Source organism: Cyrtonyx montezumae, unplaced genomic scaffold (assembly GCF_038088225.1).
Source record: "Cyrtonyx montezumae isolate F1298 unplaced genomic scaffold, pur_monq_1.0 scaffold_10, whole genome shotgun sequence".
Lineage (NCBI taxonomy): Eukaryota > Metazoa > Chordata > Aves > Galliformes > Odontophoridae > Cyrtonyx > Cyrtonyx montezumae.
The window spans coordinates 8,749,574-8,765,339 of NW_027071826.1; the positions used below are offsets into that span (position 1 = coordinate 8,749,574).

General features: G+C 40.0%; 1 protein-coding gene across 1 annotated transcript in view; it reads right to left on the reverse strand.

Annotated features, from left to right (window-relative positions):
• The window catches only part of ASPG (asparaginase), a 46,429-nt gene that overhangs the window by 24,710 nt on the left and 5,953 nt on the right, over positions 1-15,766 (reverse strand). The window contains exons 3-6 of the mRNA XM_065749533.1: positions 13,238-13,349; positions 8,978-9,103; positions 7,427-7,510; positions 6,258-6,384 (exon numbers count right to left, since the gene is read on the reverse strand). Of these exons, the coding sequence (XP_065605605.1) occupies positions 6,258-6,384; positions 7,427-7,510; positions 8,978-9,103; positions 13,238-13,349 (449 nt within the window). The remainder of the gene's footprint in view (positions 1-6,257; positions 6,385-7,426; positions 7,511-8,977; positions 9,104-13,237; positions 13,350-15,766) is intronic.

The following is a 15,766-nucleotide window of genomic DNA, read 5'->3' on the forward strand; positions in this document are numbered from 1 at the left end:
TTCAGTGATCGCTCATACTAAATGTACTGCAATGCCTTTGAAAGAAAAGTCTGGTGGCTATGAAAACCATCTGAGTACAAGACCTGATTGGTTTGCAATGTCCTGCTGGTATCAGCTCACCCAGTTCAGAGTGGCCAGGAGGTCTCAGCTAACATACTGATATGTATGTCTGGCATAGACAATATACTGACTTACCACACACTGATCAGAACCTTACTGTTACAGAGCTGGACTGATATTAATGCCTGGATTAATGACTAGAAAACAGACTTTCATTTTCTCAGACAAGAGATATGACAAATGCAGTTACTGTTGCTGCTAATCACCTCCTGAGTTTATTATGTAGTTACTAATGATTAAATAAAATAGCAAGGATTCAATTAACTCCGATTACACATTTTGAGCCAGAAGCCAGCTGTTTAACTAATAGTTTGTTTGTGCTGTATTATTAGAAGCCAAGTCATGCATTATTGATTTCAAAATTTTACTACTTCAGTAGTGCAGACGGCGGCTACAAGTTTGCAAAGCAAGTTTAACAAACAGCCAAGAGCTCTACCCATCATGTTTCAGTGGAAGCAGACCACACTGTATACCTGTTTCCTCACTGTGATCTAAGCTTTTTAGATTTTGGCAAAATCCCTGAGCAGCAAGACAGATAAAAGGCCTAAATGCATACTAATTATGTGTTCTCAGCCATGATAAGAGTTACTCAGACTAATTACTGTTAAAATCTCTTGCAATCAGCAGACAGCCGTTTGCAAGAAAAATCAAAGTACATTTAGAAACCTGTGCTGAAGCCTATTCTACTGTCCCATTACCAGAGATGCTGAAAAGAACTTAGTCCTTTAAGCCAGAACAGAAAGACAGAGTCACCTTTAAGACTTGATGAGCTTCCCCTTCTTGAGATGCCCATTAAAAACTACTTCCTAAAGAAAAAAAAAAAACATACACAGCAGCTGGCTTGGCATTATGTTCACCCTACCTACCATACTTCAGCACATGGATCACTAATGCTTCGGGAATGGGAGAACAGAAATATAGACAGTTTCTACAATCTGTTTTTGAGAAGCTGGACTGGAAATAGCAAGTTGGCCAAGTAACATTTTGGAGTAAGTTAAGAAACTTGCACGATAAATGGGGAAGTGCATAATGGCATACATATCTTCTACTTGAGGTTCACAGAACAGGCTATCCACATCTACTCCTGAGCACCACGTTTTAAGAAGAAACAGTGTTTAGCAATAAACTCAGTCATCTCAACTTTCTAACAAACAGATTATTTAAAAGCAATTATTCCTCTGTAAGAAGGGACAGCAGTAAAACTCCAACAAGTTTCGTTATCCTCCATAAGCTAGGAGTCCCTGCCAAAACTTCACAAATGCATGCTGCTACATTGGGCAAGTTAGCATCCCTAACGTCATCAACAAACTTGATGAAAGAACGGAGGAAACCCACCTTGGCAAGGATGACTAACACACTGCTCAAAGGAGAAAACCAAGAAGAGAGATCAGAGGATAGGGTCAAAAGCCAGACCATACCAGGCCTATATCTGTGCTCATGGGAGTACATTGTACCAAATAACACATGGCCTTCAAGATAAAAATAATGCATTCAGGGACAGTAGAGTGATGCAATCCTAAACAATATTAAAAAAAAAAAAAGAAAAAAAAGAACTAGAGATTGTCTCTGAGTTAAAATTCTCTTGGTCATGAATCTCTTCAGTTTACATAACGTGCTCAGTACTGCAGACTCTTCAGATGTCAGATTTCCATTAGAGAAATGAACGTAAAAAATGGAACAAAAGGCAACAGTGATGCAAGAGCCACAGAACTACCCAGATTTCATAAAAGCTCAACATTACCTCAGATTTATTCAGGACTGTACTAAGTGAGGCTATACTGGAGGGGGGAAAGACACATTTGAACACATATTTTGCATCCTCCATGTCAAAGGTTATATCCCCCAAAAGGAAGAATATTTAGGCAACATAATTAAGGTTTATCTTCACTGTACCAAATAAACTAGTTGTCCTGATGCTGGTGGCTATACTGAACAAGAATCTTTCCTTCTAGTTAAATAAGAAAATTGGTAACAATCTTAGGAATCTTAGGAATTTAGTCCTTAAATAAAAAACTCTTAGGCAAAGTACAAAAATCTCTACATGTTGGTGTTCATAAGTTTTTATCCTATAGATAAGAGTGACTAAATAGGGATATAAAGATTATGCACAACAACAACAAAAAGTACCCTGTCCTGACTTGGATGGGATGTGCTTGTAAAGAGGTTGACTGCTGCATTATGTGAATATGGATGCAATGTTGGGGAACAAACCTAAGTTAGCTACTGGTCTTGCACAACAGAGAAAACATTTTTAAAGCATGAAACAGAAAGTTAATGGCTATTTATATATTTATTGAGAATGGCTTGGGATAGAAAAGATCACATTACTCAAGGATACAATATTAAAAGTATTAAGGCCTTCTGTTTGTTTATCCAAACAAAACAAACACAAACAATACTTTGCTGTTCCCAGTCTCTCCCTCCTTCCCAAACACTACAACTTTTCAAATTATTGTTCAAAAAACAAATTTGAAAAAGAAACATATACCTAAGTCACAAAGTGGGTTTGAAGCCTGGCTAGCTTTTGTTCCCCTTCTGAGCTCACTAGTGCAGGGATGGGAACAGAAGGCACACTGCAGTCCTTGAAGAGACAGCTTTTGCTAAGAAAAATCTCTGGCTTCCTTTACATTATCCAATGGTTGAACAGTGATGCAGCAGGAAACAACCAAAACCATTTTTCATTCAAGAAAAAAAAAGTCCAACTTCAGAGTCCTTATCTTATCCAGCTTTACACATACCCACCCACACATGAGATAGGTCTAGTATGGGGAAAAAAAAAAAACTATCTAAAAACCAAAATAAAAAGAGAAGCAGCAGCTCCAAGCAGTGTGGAAAGCAGCATAACCCTTTCCTTTAACACTGCCTATGCCACAATGTGGGTTTCAACTTATAATGAGGGAGCAGTAACTCAGAGGGACACGTCTCTTAAAAAGCAGTGACTGAACTCCAAGTTATGAAATCAAACAAGAAATGCAGCTTTTCTTGATTGCAGAGCTCTAGACAAACAGCAGCACTTTCTTCTCATCCCTCTCTGCAAGGCTGCAGGTGAGCCATGCCATTATATAAGCTACGCCAGCGTTCATTAGAATTCATGGCGACAGCCAAGGGGTGGGGAGCACAGGCCAACCTATGGGTGGGAATTCCTGACAGGGACAAGCAAGCTTAGACCCCCCTTTTTTGGCAGTTTATTATAAAACAATTGACACACACCTTTTGAAATGAATATTTAAATTGAAGGGTACCATTGCAAGCATTAACATGCCTACTTACTAGGGGAAAAAACCACCAAAAGCACTTCAGTGAGCAGAGCTGGCGTTTGCCTTAATGGAAAAATGACTTAGGCTTTTTACTATAAATAACCAGAAATGCCAACCAAGACAGACTTGGCCAGTGGCAAACAGCTTCTCTCTAATGAGACCGGTGGGTAGACGAGACTACAGGGCCTTCCAACCTGCTGCTGCTGTACCACACCTGCATACACAGGCACAGACTCTTTTCATCCCCTACACAAGTTATGTTTCTAATCATACGGTCCTGTACATATGCACCACTCCCAGGAGTTACATGCATGTGTGATGAAGAAAGTCCAGTCATGGTAACAAAGCAGGTTTCATATTTTACTCATTAAAACAACAGAGAACAGAGGATAGTAATTGGTTATGAAATATATTGAGACTCCTTATACATTTCAAGTGAAACAGACATCCTCGTCTCTCTTTGCTTTCAAAGTATGAGAGATATATAAGCTATTTCATCACATTAGCTTTACAATTTTAGAAATAATGAGTTTTGATTCACTACTGTTCATTTCTTACAGTTTTCTGATCCTGTTGCAAAAACATTTCCCACCACCATTAAGTTTCTTATTCATGCGAGGAGTTTGCTCAAATTTTTTACTTCTTTCACGAGTTTTGTGCGCTAATCTGAAAGTCTTGAGGAAGCTGCCACACTTGTCAGTCTAAAATTCTGTAACAGGACTCTTAGGTGTTGGTAACACAGTTAAGGATTTGTCAGAGAACACAGCCAGGTGGTGGGAACAGAAATCCACTGGCAGTTTCACCTGAGGGGGAAGATGGAGGAAAACGTAGATAAAAAGAAATGGGAGAGCAGTAGCTAGGACAGGAAGAAGACTAAATTTCTACATCTAACCTTGAAATATGCCTCCTCTCCCTGCTCCAGTGTACCAGCCCATGATCACAAGCTCTTATCCCATCATGCTCCTCATTCCCTCCATTTTGCCACCTGTTCCCTCTCTGCTTCTCCAAACTTTTCATTCTCAGCTTTGTTACAAACTAGGAAGCCCAAGGAAGAGTTTCTGCATATGGCCTATTCCTTCTGGCATTGTCAGACTGCTCTACAAAGTGCTGACGCAGCAAGAGTCAGCCTGGTCTACAGGAAGATTAAGAGGTGTTACACAGAGTGATCTGGAAAAAAATACAATGAATTAAAAGATGCTAGATTTGTTTGGTTTGTTTTTAAAAGCCCTGTGTGGTTCCTTGTCTCTGTAAAATATCCATACTCCGACTGTATGAGCAAACACCAGGGAGACAGCTACGTTTCAAACAATCACTTTGGACAAAATAAAGCAGCACTAGTAGATTGCCCATACTGTACACTGTTTTCCAGAATGAAACAATCCTTCACTACTGACACCGTCATCTTGGATAAATGATGCCACCCTAACTGGGTAATCAACTGAAACAAATAAAAATAGAGCCTATCACACCATCAGTTTTTAACTCAGAAATCCTCACTGACCTCAATGGGGCATTCTACCGAAAAGATAATGGGACAAAATACGGGCCAAGCAAAGTCCTTAGTAACTTTCATTTTTCTTCCCTAGACAAGGAATCACAAAACAGGTCATTTAAATCCAAAAGAGAGATGGCATGCGATTTGCAGCCTGATTTCATTATCGATTGGTCAGTAAACTGAATTTATTTATAACCTATTTGATGCACTCCATAAAAACCCGAGAAAGAAGACTTTCCTCGATTTTCTAAACAATCAGCTGATAGCATATCAGCGTTTGACACAGCACAGTGAAACAACAGTGGCAAACTCTCTACCAGAGAGATGTCTTATAGATCACTACAGTATTTTACAGGCTTCCTTAGTTTATCTAGTCCTGTTACAGACATAGCCCTTTGATCCTGGAACTTAGTTAAGTGACTCCCATGCATGTGCTTGAAGGGATACATTTATTTTTCAAAACTACAGAATGTCCCTCTCTAATAGCAGAAACTGTTCAGAACACCATGCTGTAAAATCGAGAGCTCCTAGCAAAAGAATTTGCGGGGCCCCATCCATTTCTTATTTGTGGGAATAATGGAGACTGTCACCAAGGACTCTATCTTTTAAAATATATCTAAGCTATCCAAAAGCAGCTAGCACAACTTATTTTTGACAAATGCCCTTTAGTATGTTTTTTGACAGCCCGCCATTTGACGAGATTCCACATGGGTCTCTTTTCTCTCTTCTCCAAAGATACAGCACCAACGTCCAAGAACCAACACCAGAATGTTAATGACTTTACAAACAGGTACTGAAATCTTTCTGTAGTTCTTCCCCTCTTTTTAAAGCAGACACGTACATATTATAAGGAGTCTCCATAAATTAGGGAAAAAAACTTCACACAAAGCATATTTTCAGTGTGCTTGCAGTTTAGACAGGTCCTAAATATCCAGTAAAACATCTTACAAAATATCATGCATCAAACAGACGATCTGTTGAAACTGCATGTACTCAATAATGACTCTTCTGCCTGATCTCAGAGCCCAGCACGGTCATTAATGAGAGTAAACTCTTTGTTCTTTCAATCCTCACTCACTCATTTTTATCTTCAGAGCAAGCATTTTCATGACACAAGGGAAAAATTCCCTTTGGTTAGTCTAGATCTTGAGTCAAAGTCCGTCCAGCTCACATCTATATTCAAGAGATAAATACAGTTGAGTTCACAAATTCTCAGTCCTACTAATGTTTGAAGTTTCATAGCATATAAAGTAGAGTCAAAATACAGTGCTTTCAAACATATTTGAGTTTAAAAGCAGCATTTCAAATACACAGGCACAGATTTTCAGCTAGAGCTCTATTACATGTGGCATAAATTACAAGGCTTAAGAGAGGATGTTGCTTACTTGTAATATCAACCTCAGCATTTGCAAGTGGAGGCAGGTTAGGTGAGGAAAAGGCATTGAAACTCCCAGCATCCACCTTAGTCACCCTATTTCCCCTGTACAGTTTATTATAAAAATACAGGCACACCTGCAAAACAAGTAAAGAAACAGGTCTATGAATAAGCCAGTAATTAAAAGATTCAGTAGATAAATACTATAGTCTGTCCTTTATAAAGTGTTTTCTAAATCTTTAAAGCTACTCAGAGGCTAGTAGATGTTTACAACTCCTACCCTTTCAAAAAGAGTTGGCACATCTGTTGCATGTTGGTTTAAGAATTGAAGAAGAAAATAGGTTAAGAGCTAACTAGTTTCATAATCCTCTTATGAAGTAGAGTCTAGGAGACAGCAATTTTGCCTGAGCCCACTTCGGAGATAGAGGAAAGGAACAGTGTGGACAATTTGTGCACACATATATCTAAATTCAGAGTCCAAAATCTTAACAAAAGGCCTAGTTAAAATGAAGGATAACTTTCAAGAATATAAATACTAGGTTCCTTTTCAAACCCCTTAAAGTATGTCAACTGGAAGTTGAACAAAAACAGATACCTCGAAGTTGCTGTTAGTTATGAAGATCTTGGCCTTGCTGTGATCCTGCAAGGACTAGCAAGCAGGGCACAAGTGAAATAAGGTGTAACCCGATTAGATTTTTCTCAGATTTTTGGCTTGCATAGCATCACCATCTTTAAAAGCAAGGTGCTGAGACCATGGAGATGCTTCCATGTTTATTATGTCTATCATCCTTGACACTTCAGTCTTCAGGTACTAGAGCTAGAAGATATTGCTATCAGTTCTAGCACAACTCAAGAACTTCAAAGTAACTTTCAGTTCAAAAATTGACTTAGAAATGCTTCAGATCCCTCACATTTGTGAGGGAATCTCTGATTTCAAGTCTGCTGCAAGCTGTATTTCAGACTTGATAGTCCTTATAGATTGCACACAGGCAAAATGAGGCATTAATCCTGAAAAAACAACGTGTGCTTTGCCATGCAAGGGGCTGCTACCTCAGTAGAATCATTTCTTTTCTTTCCCTTTCAAGTGCAAATCCTACGACATATTTTGAGTACGTAAGTATGCGTCCTAGCTGGAGGGAGAAGAGCAGCTTCCAAGATGGTCTTCACAGGCAAACAGACCTCAGGAATCACGAACTGCCCAGCAAAAAGCAGTGCCCCCAGAAGGTTGGCTCGGCCGTCATTCTGCAACTCATATATGGGCACCTGAAGAGCAGAGAATGAAATTAAACCCCGTCCCTTCCATAAAGCCTACACAGCAGGAAAAAAAAAAACAACAAAGAATCCAACTTATGCAATAGAGATACATGAATAATTCATATAACAATGATTTATGACAAGTAAAGTTTCCTTCTTCATCCAAACTATTTTAAACTACAACAGAAGGTGGGGTTTCCCTCTGCTTATCCGGCTTCTATAATTTAAGTGCTTAAAGATAATGTAGAGATGATTCTAGTATGATTAAGCAATTGTTTTTAGAAGGAAAAATATCAAGAATAGAAAGTAGGCAAACTCAGTTTACATGACTGAACATGAGACAAGTGATTGTACAGAAAAAAGTCTCAGTTCATACAGAACTGCCTCTATGGCATCAGAACAGCTCTCTTGCACCATCTTTGCCCATAGCAGTATACAAGAACTGAGCCAGCAGGTTATTACTGACGGAAATGGACAAGATTAAAAACAGAAATCTGGTCTGCTGAATGACAGGGATGACCTCCATGACTCCGCAGATTGTGTCTTTATTAACAGTGTCAGAGCTCCCTTCAGCAAAAAAAAAAAAGGGTCACATGCTCTATTGCTAGACCATGCCAGGCAGCTCCCCAAATAATAAAGCAGAAAAAAGTAAAACCTTGAATGTGACTAACACAACTAGACTGCTCCATGTCAAGACACTAAGTGGTAGCCTACTCCTTCCTAGACTTTTGTATTTTGACTTCAAATAGACCACATGTGAAAGGGAAGTTATGAGATGTTGGACAAGGGTTTTACAGTGCTATGTTTCATCTCTCTTTTGTGATTAGAGCTGTGTTATACACTCAAGCAAGCTATTCTAGTAAGACAACCCCTCCTCCTCAGACAATATGCAAAGGTCTCATCTCCAGCTAGGAGAATGAAAATTAATAAATCTTGTCTTTAGAGGAAAAGACAGACTGTGTGAGATACTCTGTGGAACTGCAAGGATAAAAAATACATACAATGCTAAGAGATTAAAAAAAAAAAAGAGAACTAATGCAAAAGTGAGTAACATTAGATGGGCTAAGAAATGATGAAGTAAATAGTAATAAGCTTCAGGGCTTTAAAACAACAAAAAAAAGACAGCTAACAACCAGCAGCCACCTGAGGCTGGAAAGATGGCTCTCATATAAACAGATTATTACACAATGGCCAATGACAGGCTCTTATATCTTTCTCTGAAGCATCTGGCTCCAACCATAATGAACTACTGGTCTGACGTGGTACAGAGTTGTAAAGTCACTAATGACAAAATTATGGGGCAGGTCCTCAGCTGGTAAGCCTGTCAATTCTCACTGATTTCTACCAGCACTGTGAGCATTCATCCCGGTAGTAGCCTGTCCTGCACTGCTAACAGCTATACTGACAGTCAAGATTCGACATAGCTTTGCATACAAAAACAGAAAATGAGGTTTTATTTCAAATAAAGTCCATTACCTGTGATCCTGTCAGAACAACAGTTTTACCCAGGTTCTCGCACATGAAGGACAGTGCTGAAGCTGTGTATGCCATTGTATCAGTGCCATGGAGGATCACAAAGCCATCGTACTTCTCATAGTGCTCCTGGAGACGGAGGGACATTTTTCAGACTGTTAGAACAATGCACTGGCATCAGCGAGGGATGGACTGCATGGCTTTCACTGATGCAAGCAACAGTGTAATACTTTAAAGGGTACTACACGCATAATTCCTCCTCAAGTATCCACATTTTCAGTTTAAATATAATTAAGGGTTAATAGCACAATAAACACTACAGCTAGTAATTCTAATGAAGGAACAGTCAAAGAGATTTTTTATGTATACATATTAATGGAGCATTTTTAAACCAGAAGCCTGCTAATTAAGAAAAGCTTAGCAATGGCTCAAAACAGGAATGTTAACATATGCAAATCAGTCGCATGGTCTGATTTCTTGTTGCTGCTTTCACTGAGGGGATTACATCATTTACAGGAACAGAAGAGGCAAAGCGAGGCTATCATGAGGTACATATAGAAAAAAGCAGCCCGTTTAATCCGGTTGGCAGCCAGGCAAATTGCCAGTGTAAGAGTGCCCTCTTCTGTTTAGATGTCATCACGTCTCAAGCAGTACTCCACTTTTGCAGCGCAGGAGCTGGAGAGGCTTTTACTGTTCAAAGGTGCACACGCTTGCCTTATGAGTATCAGGTATGTACAGATGCAAAAGGGAATTTTCTAATGACTTTATGAAGTCGGAGTGCGTTGCAGAGCGTGGCCAGCCGGGTATGAGGGTGGTGACCCTGCCCTCTGCCCTGCCCCGGTGTGGCTGCATCTGGAGTACTCATAAGTTCATAAGTTCATAAGTTCATAAGTTCATAAGGTTGGAAAGGACCTATAAGATCATCTAGTCCAACCATCCTCCTATCACTATCTCTACCCAACTACTAAATTAAGTCCTTAAGCACCTCATCTAAACGCTTCTTGAACAGCGCTAGGGATGGTGCCTCAACCACCTCCCTAGGCAGGCCATTCCAGTGCCTGACCACTCTTTCAGAAAAGAAATGCTTCCTGAGGTCTAATCTAAATCTTCCCTGGCGCAACTTGTGGCCATTCCCTCTCGTCCTGTCATTACTTATCAGGGAGAAGAGGCCTACCCCCTCCTCACCACAACCCCCCTTCAGGAAGTGGTAGAGTGCTATAAGGTCTCCTCTGAGCCTCCTCTTCTCCAGACTAAACAATCCCAGCTCCCTCAGCCGCTCCTCATAAGACTTGTGCTCCAGGCCCCTCACCAGTTTTGTTGCCCTTCTCTGAACACGCTCCAGGGCCTCTATGTCCTTCTTGTAGTGAGGGGCCCAAAACTGAACACAGTACTCGAGGTGCGGCCGCACCAGAGCTGAGTACAGGGGGATGATCACCTCCCTGCTCCTGCTGGCTACACTATTTCTAATACAGGCCAGGATGCTGTTGGCCTTCTTAGCCACCTGTGCACACTGCCGGCTCATGTTGAGCCGAGCATCAACCAACACCCCCAGGTCCTTTTCCTCTCTACATTCTTCAAGCCATTCTGCCCCAAGCCTATAGCATTGCATGGGGTTATTGTGGCCAAAGTGCAGGACCCGGCACTTGGTCTTATTGAACCTCATCCCATTTTGCTCAGCCCAGCTGTTCAGCCTATCCAAATCCCTCTGAAGGGCCTCCCTACCCTCAGGCACTTCTGGGCACTTCTGGGTTTCTCAGCTCCAGAAAGGCAGGGAACTTGTAGAGAGAGTCCTGCGGAGCGCCTGGAGCATCTCCCTTGTGAGGGCAAGCTGAGAGACCTGGGACTGTTCAGCCTGGAGGAGAGAAGGCTCAGGGGGGATCTTAGCAATGCTTATAAATAGCGGATGGCAGTCAAGTGGATGGGGAAGCCTCTTTTGAGTGGTGCCCAGTGGAAGGACAAGGAGACAAGCTGGAACACAGAAGTTCCATAGAACATGGCAAACACTTTACTGTGGAGGTGACAAAGCACTGGAACACGCTGCCCAGACACGTGGTAGACTCTTCTTCTCTGAAGATACTCAAAAATCCACCTGGATGCTTTCCTGTTCAACCTAGTGCAGGGAACTGCTGTAGCAGGGGGTTGGACTGGATGATCCCCAGAGGTCCCTTCCAACTCCTACAATGCTGTGGTTCTGTGATGTGATGTACATACAATTCCACGTAAGAAGTTTTTAACATAAAGCCACAATTTAAACCTTGTCCTGGTGGAATAAAATTACCAGATGGGTAACTTCAGAGGAAAAAGGAATTGGTTCACATAGTAAACACTTCAGTCAGAGAAACTGATGTTTCTAACGTGGTTTGGTTTACATGGAAAGGATTATATATCAGTCTGAGCAAATAGAAAAAGTGCCAGTGGGAATTTTTTTTTATTTTCCATAGAATTAAATCAGATTTCTTTTGAAGTTGATTTCTTATATTACATTGGGCACACACACTTGGCATCTCCTGATAATATGGTCAGCTCCAAATCCACCCACACATTTCTACTTGTCCTTCACTATTTTTCACTGATACTCATCCCTGCTTGTTCTTATCTACTGAAAGTTTCAGTGAATATCTGTTTATTTCTCACTGGTTAGTCACAGAACAACAACCAACACTGCAAGATTTTTCTGTAGGCCAGAAACTGGCATGCACAGTGTGCTGCTGTATTCATCAATGCTGTAACGACATAAGCGAATTCCAAGGGCTAAAATCACAGAAATAGCCACTTGTCCTCTCCAATTCAATCTGTATACTTCACTATTACTTTTAATCTTAAGAATCTTATTAAATGATACAGAGCATAGCTTGTCTTAAGCTTCACAATACAAAAGATCAGCCTGTTAGTTAAGGAGAAATCCCCAAATAAACATCTTAGACTGTTCACTTCTGAGAAGACTCAAGCGTGTTACAGCTGCTCCAGGTAAGTGCTCAGGATGAACACAACGTGGCAGTGTCTAGCCACAATCTGGACAACTGATGAATTTTTTTCCCTTCTCAGCACTTGTCACTTAGACTGCTTGTATTGGATGCAGAGACACCCGATTCTGCATACAAAAAAAGAAATGTTTTGAGAAATTGTAATAAAACTAATCTAATGTCCTATTAAGGAAGAAAGGTAAGTTCTCTCCTGGTCATCATGGCACTGACTTCTTCAAGATATGCTCCTCTCAGCCCTGGGCTTTTCTCAGCTGCATCCCTGTTCCATACCTTCTCTGTCTCTTCTCTGCCCTGTCAAGATGCATTCCATAGAAGCATCATCCTTACTTTGGTGGTTTCAGGATTAGAGGACCTAAAGGTCGAAGACTGTTACATAATCTTCAGCAGCATTCCCAGCAATTAAACCCTAAGTAAAAATTGGTATTGCTTGGTGGAAGAAGACTTATACCACTGCAGGGTGAGGAGGAGTGGAAGAGCAGAGTGAGTGGAAGAGAGAGGGAGGCCCACGATTATTTATTGCTAAGAACTACATATGCATTCCTGATGTGAAGTATTTAAAATCTTTCCTATTTCTGCTTTCTTAAAAGCACATAGTTAAGAAATAGGAACAGAAGCAGAGAAATGCTCTTAATCTAGAGAAGGATGTAATGAGTTTATCTATACATAAATATCTAGGGTCTCAACCATTTCCCAGTGTGTGAGAGCCAACCTTGGTAATGCTTTTTCTAGTGGCTACAAAACTAGTCAAGTTTGTAACTAAAAGCCAAAGCTAGTCAAGACAGTGTGTGTCTGAGTAAGAAAGCCATATGAAATCATTTCCTGCACTAGTGGCCAACCATTAACCCAGCAGAACATTCAAATGCTGTATAACTATACAACCTTCCACACTTAAGGATTTTACTTGATACTTCTTAACAGTGAATCTCAGCCAACATTTTATATTATACATATATTGTAAAATATTAATCTACATATTACATATCTTATTCAGTCATGGCTGCAATTTTTCTATTTATTATATGTTACAGAATTATGACATGGCTTATCATTGAAAATGCTACATAACTAATGAGTCTGCAACCTTTTCAAAATGAAAGTTTAGCAAGCACCATGCTTGTTGTTTTATAAGTAACTAAGAAACACAGATGACATTAAAACTTTAAATAAACAAATATAATTATAGCACCCCCACACTGTTATACCTTGCTAAGCATACTAAACACATTGCTAAACATTTATGTTTCAGCAACAAATGAGTTTTTATCCCACACCTCAGTACCTCAAGTTTCTTTGCAATTTTGGCCCAGTCCTCTGGTGTCATATTTGAAGAATCAAGTAGTGGTGACAGCTCCAGGATTGTGTAGAAAATCCTTTTGTTTTGCTTAGAGACACTAAAAAGAAAGACAATTCAGGAAAAAAAAATCATTATTAGAGCTAACAGCAGCTCGTTGCCTCTGATTTTTTTCACTAAAGCAATAGCTTCCCCCTCATCGTGAAGTCTATAGCCAAGAAAATGGTCTTAAATTTGAAACAGTAAGTTCCAAGTTTAGAAGCTCATGACTTGATGTGGTTTAAAGCACCAATACTTTAATTTACTAAACTTAGAATTTGAGAGGCAGAGAGAAGTTGGCAAAAACAAAGGCAGGTAAGAATAACCCAGAGTCACTGTTTAAGTTTGGAACTGAGTTCTAACGTAGGTTCATGTCTAGCCTTAAGGTTTAAAAAAATGCTTCATATGCTATTGAGAGGAATCTGTAAAGTTCCCAAGATATGTAGAGGGTCCACAGATAAGTTTCAACAATTGTTTAATGTTTTGTTAACTACAAATTCCTTGACACGAAGGGAATCTTCTCTTCAGAGTCTTAGGACTGACCTTAGACTGACCTTCTTTTAGCCTTTAGAAAGTTCACTTTCTTTGGTTTCTCTGACATCAGATTTCAGAAAAGATTTCCTTTTTTAGCCAACACCTTTGAGTAAACTGTTGCTAAATGGCCCACAGTTCTCTAGTATTAGCCTACCTTCTAAAAGCCTCAGTCCTAGCCTATTAGGCCTGCTAACATCTCGCTACTAACGTCTCTTTTTGAATTTCTACCAGCTGTCTCTTGTGGATTATGTGGACTTGAAGCATGAAATAGAATTAATGATCCTAAAATACTGGTATAGTTGGAAATAGAGGCCCCACTGGTTATCAGTTGTTGGCTACTAAACAAGTGCAACCTTGATAACTGGGAAAGGACTTCTCTGAGTACAGTGCAGATGAGACAAAGCAACTATGCAGGTATAAAAAGGTCAAACAACAGGATGAAGTACACGTGGAGCTGAGAGATGTGATGCTTTCCACATAGCATGAAGCCTAGCAGAAGAGGACCAAAGATAAAGAACTGTCTAGACACTCAGGTGTCTTATGGAAGTGCAGAATTCCAAATTTAGAAGGGAATTTTCAATGTCAAAGTGGAAAATGGCTGTGCAACTCCTGTGGGATTGTTACAGCTGTCTGCTTTCCATGCCTTCAAGGACCACCCATCTCCCTTTCTTCATCTGAAATCTAAGACCTTTGAATTGCCAGCCACGTGGGCTATGCACAGAGCCAGTGTTTTATCCCACAAAATATGCTCATTTCTCTCTGTTCTAACTCTCTAACCCCTCAGTATAGCCTATGGCATATAAATGGAGCTTTGCTACATAAGGTTTGGGGTAAAAAAGGAACCCTACAACCACTATCTTCTGCTACCTTTTCGAAGCTTGGAATAGAATACCCACCATTTTCATCCATTCTTATGTTAGCATCTTAAATGAAATTTTTAAACCAGGAGTGAGAAAAACCTCAACTGATGTTACTAAAACTACCTTACTAGCAGACTGTTGCAAGGTTAAAGTGACAAGGTGAAAAAAATGCATTTAAAAAACTCAGAGAAACAGGTATATACTTAATAGTTAGAATATGTTTGTATTTAGCAATACAGTGTCCAACAAGCAGCTAACAAATCAGGACTACTAGCAGGCCAGCTCAGCCTTTTCTATTTTCTCTTCCAAGCAAAGTCATCTAGGAGCACAGGCAATAACATTATCTTCAGAGCCTTCTCAATGTTATTCCACTACTGAGGATGATGCAAAGTGTTCTGTAACTGATTGAGGCTTCTGCATTTATTTCCTATGAGCGTAAGACAGTCAAAGGTTATATAGAAGGCCACAATATTCCACAATGTACGCATGTGCAAAATAAAGTTTCTCAAATAATGTGCTTAGAGCACAGAGTTCATTACCTTCCCTCAGCATTTGCAAGTCCTTTGTTCCCCCACTTGCTATTCTTGCATGTAACAATATAAAATATGCAATAATGAATCCATCACCTAACAAAATCTGCACAACCACTCCCCTTAAGAAGCCAGTGTGAGAGCTGCTTACAGCAGAGAAAATGTTTAATCAACACGGGGTCACTGTTCAAAAACAACTGACTTACTATAACTAAGTTACCATATCCAAAATTGCTTTACTGGCAATCAAGTTTACATGCATTGCCTAAAAGCAACATCAGAAGTCAGTGGAAAACTTGTGAAAAGAGTTTCTCAAGGAAGCGCTGCTTAAGTAACTCACAGCATACCAAGACCAAGACCAGGATGGCCTACTGCTTTTGACTCCTTTCTCCAAGACAGAAGATCATCAGATGGTATCTTTGCTCATTACGTCACAGTTACAACACATCTACACAAAGTTCACAAAATACTCCCATTTTCTTGCTTCAGAAAGCTGCATTATTTCTCAACTGCCTAGTTCAAATACCACTCAGCTAGCACAAAAGAGAAAGTGG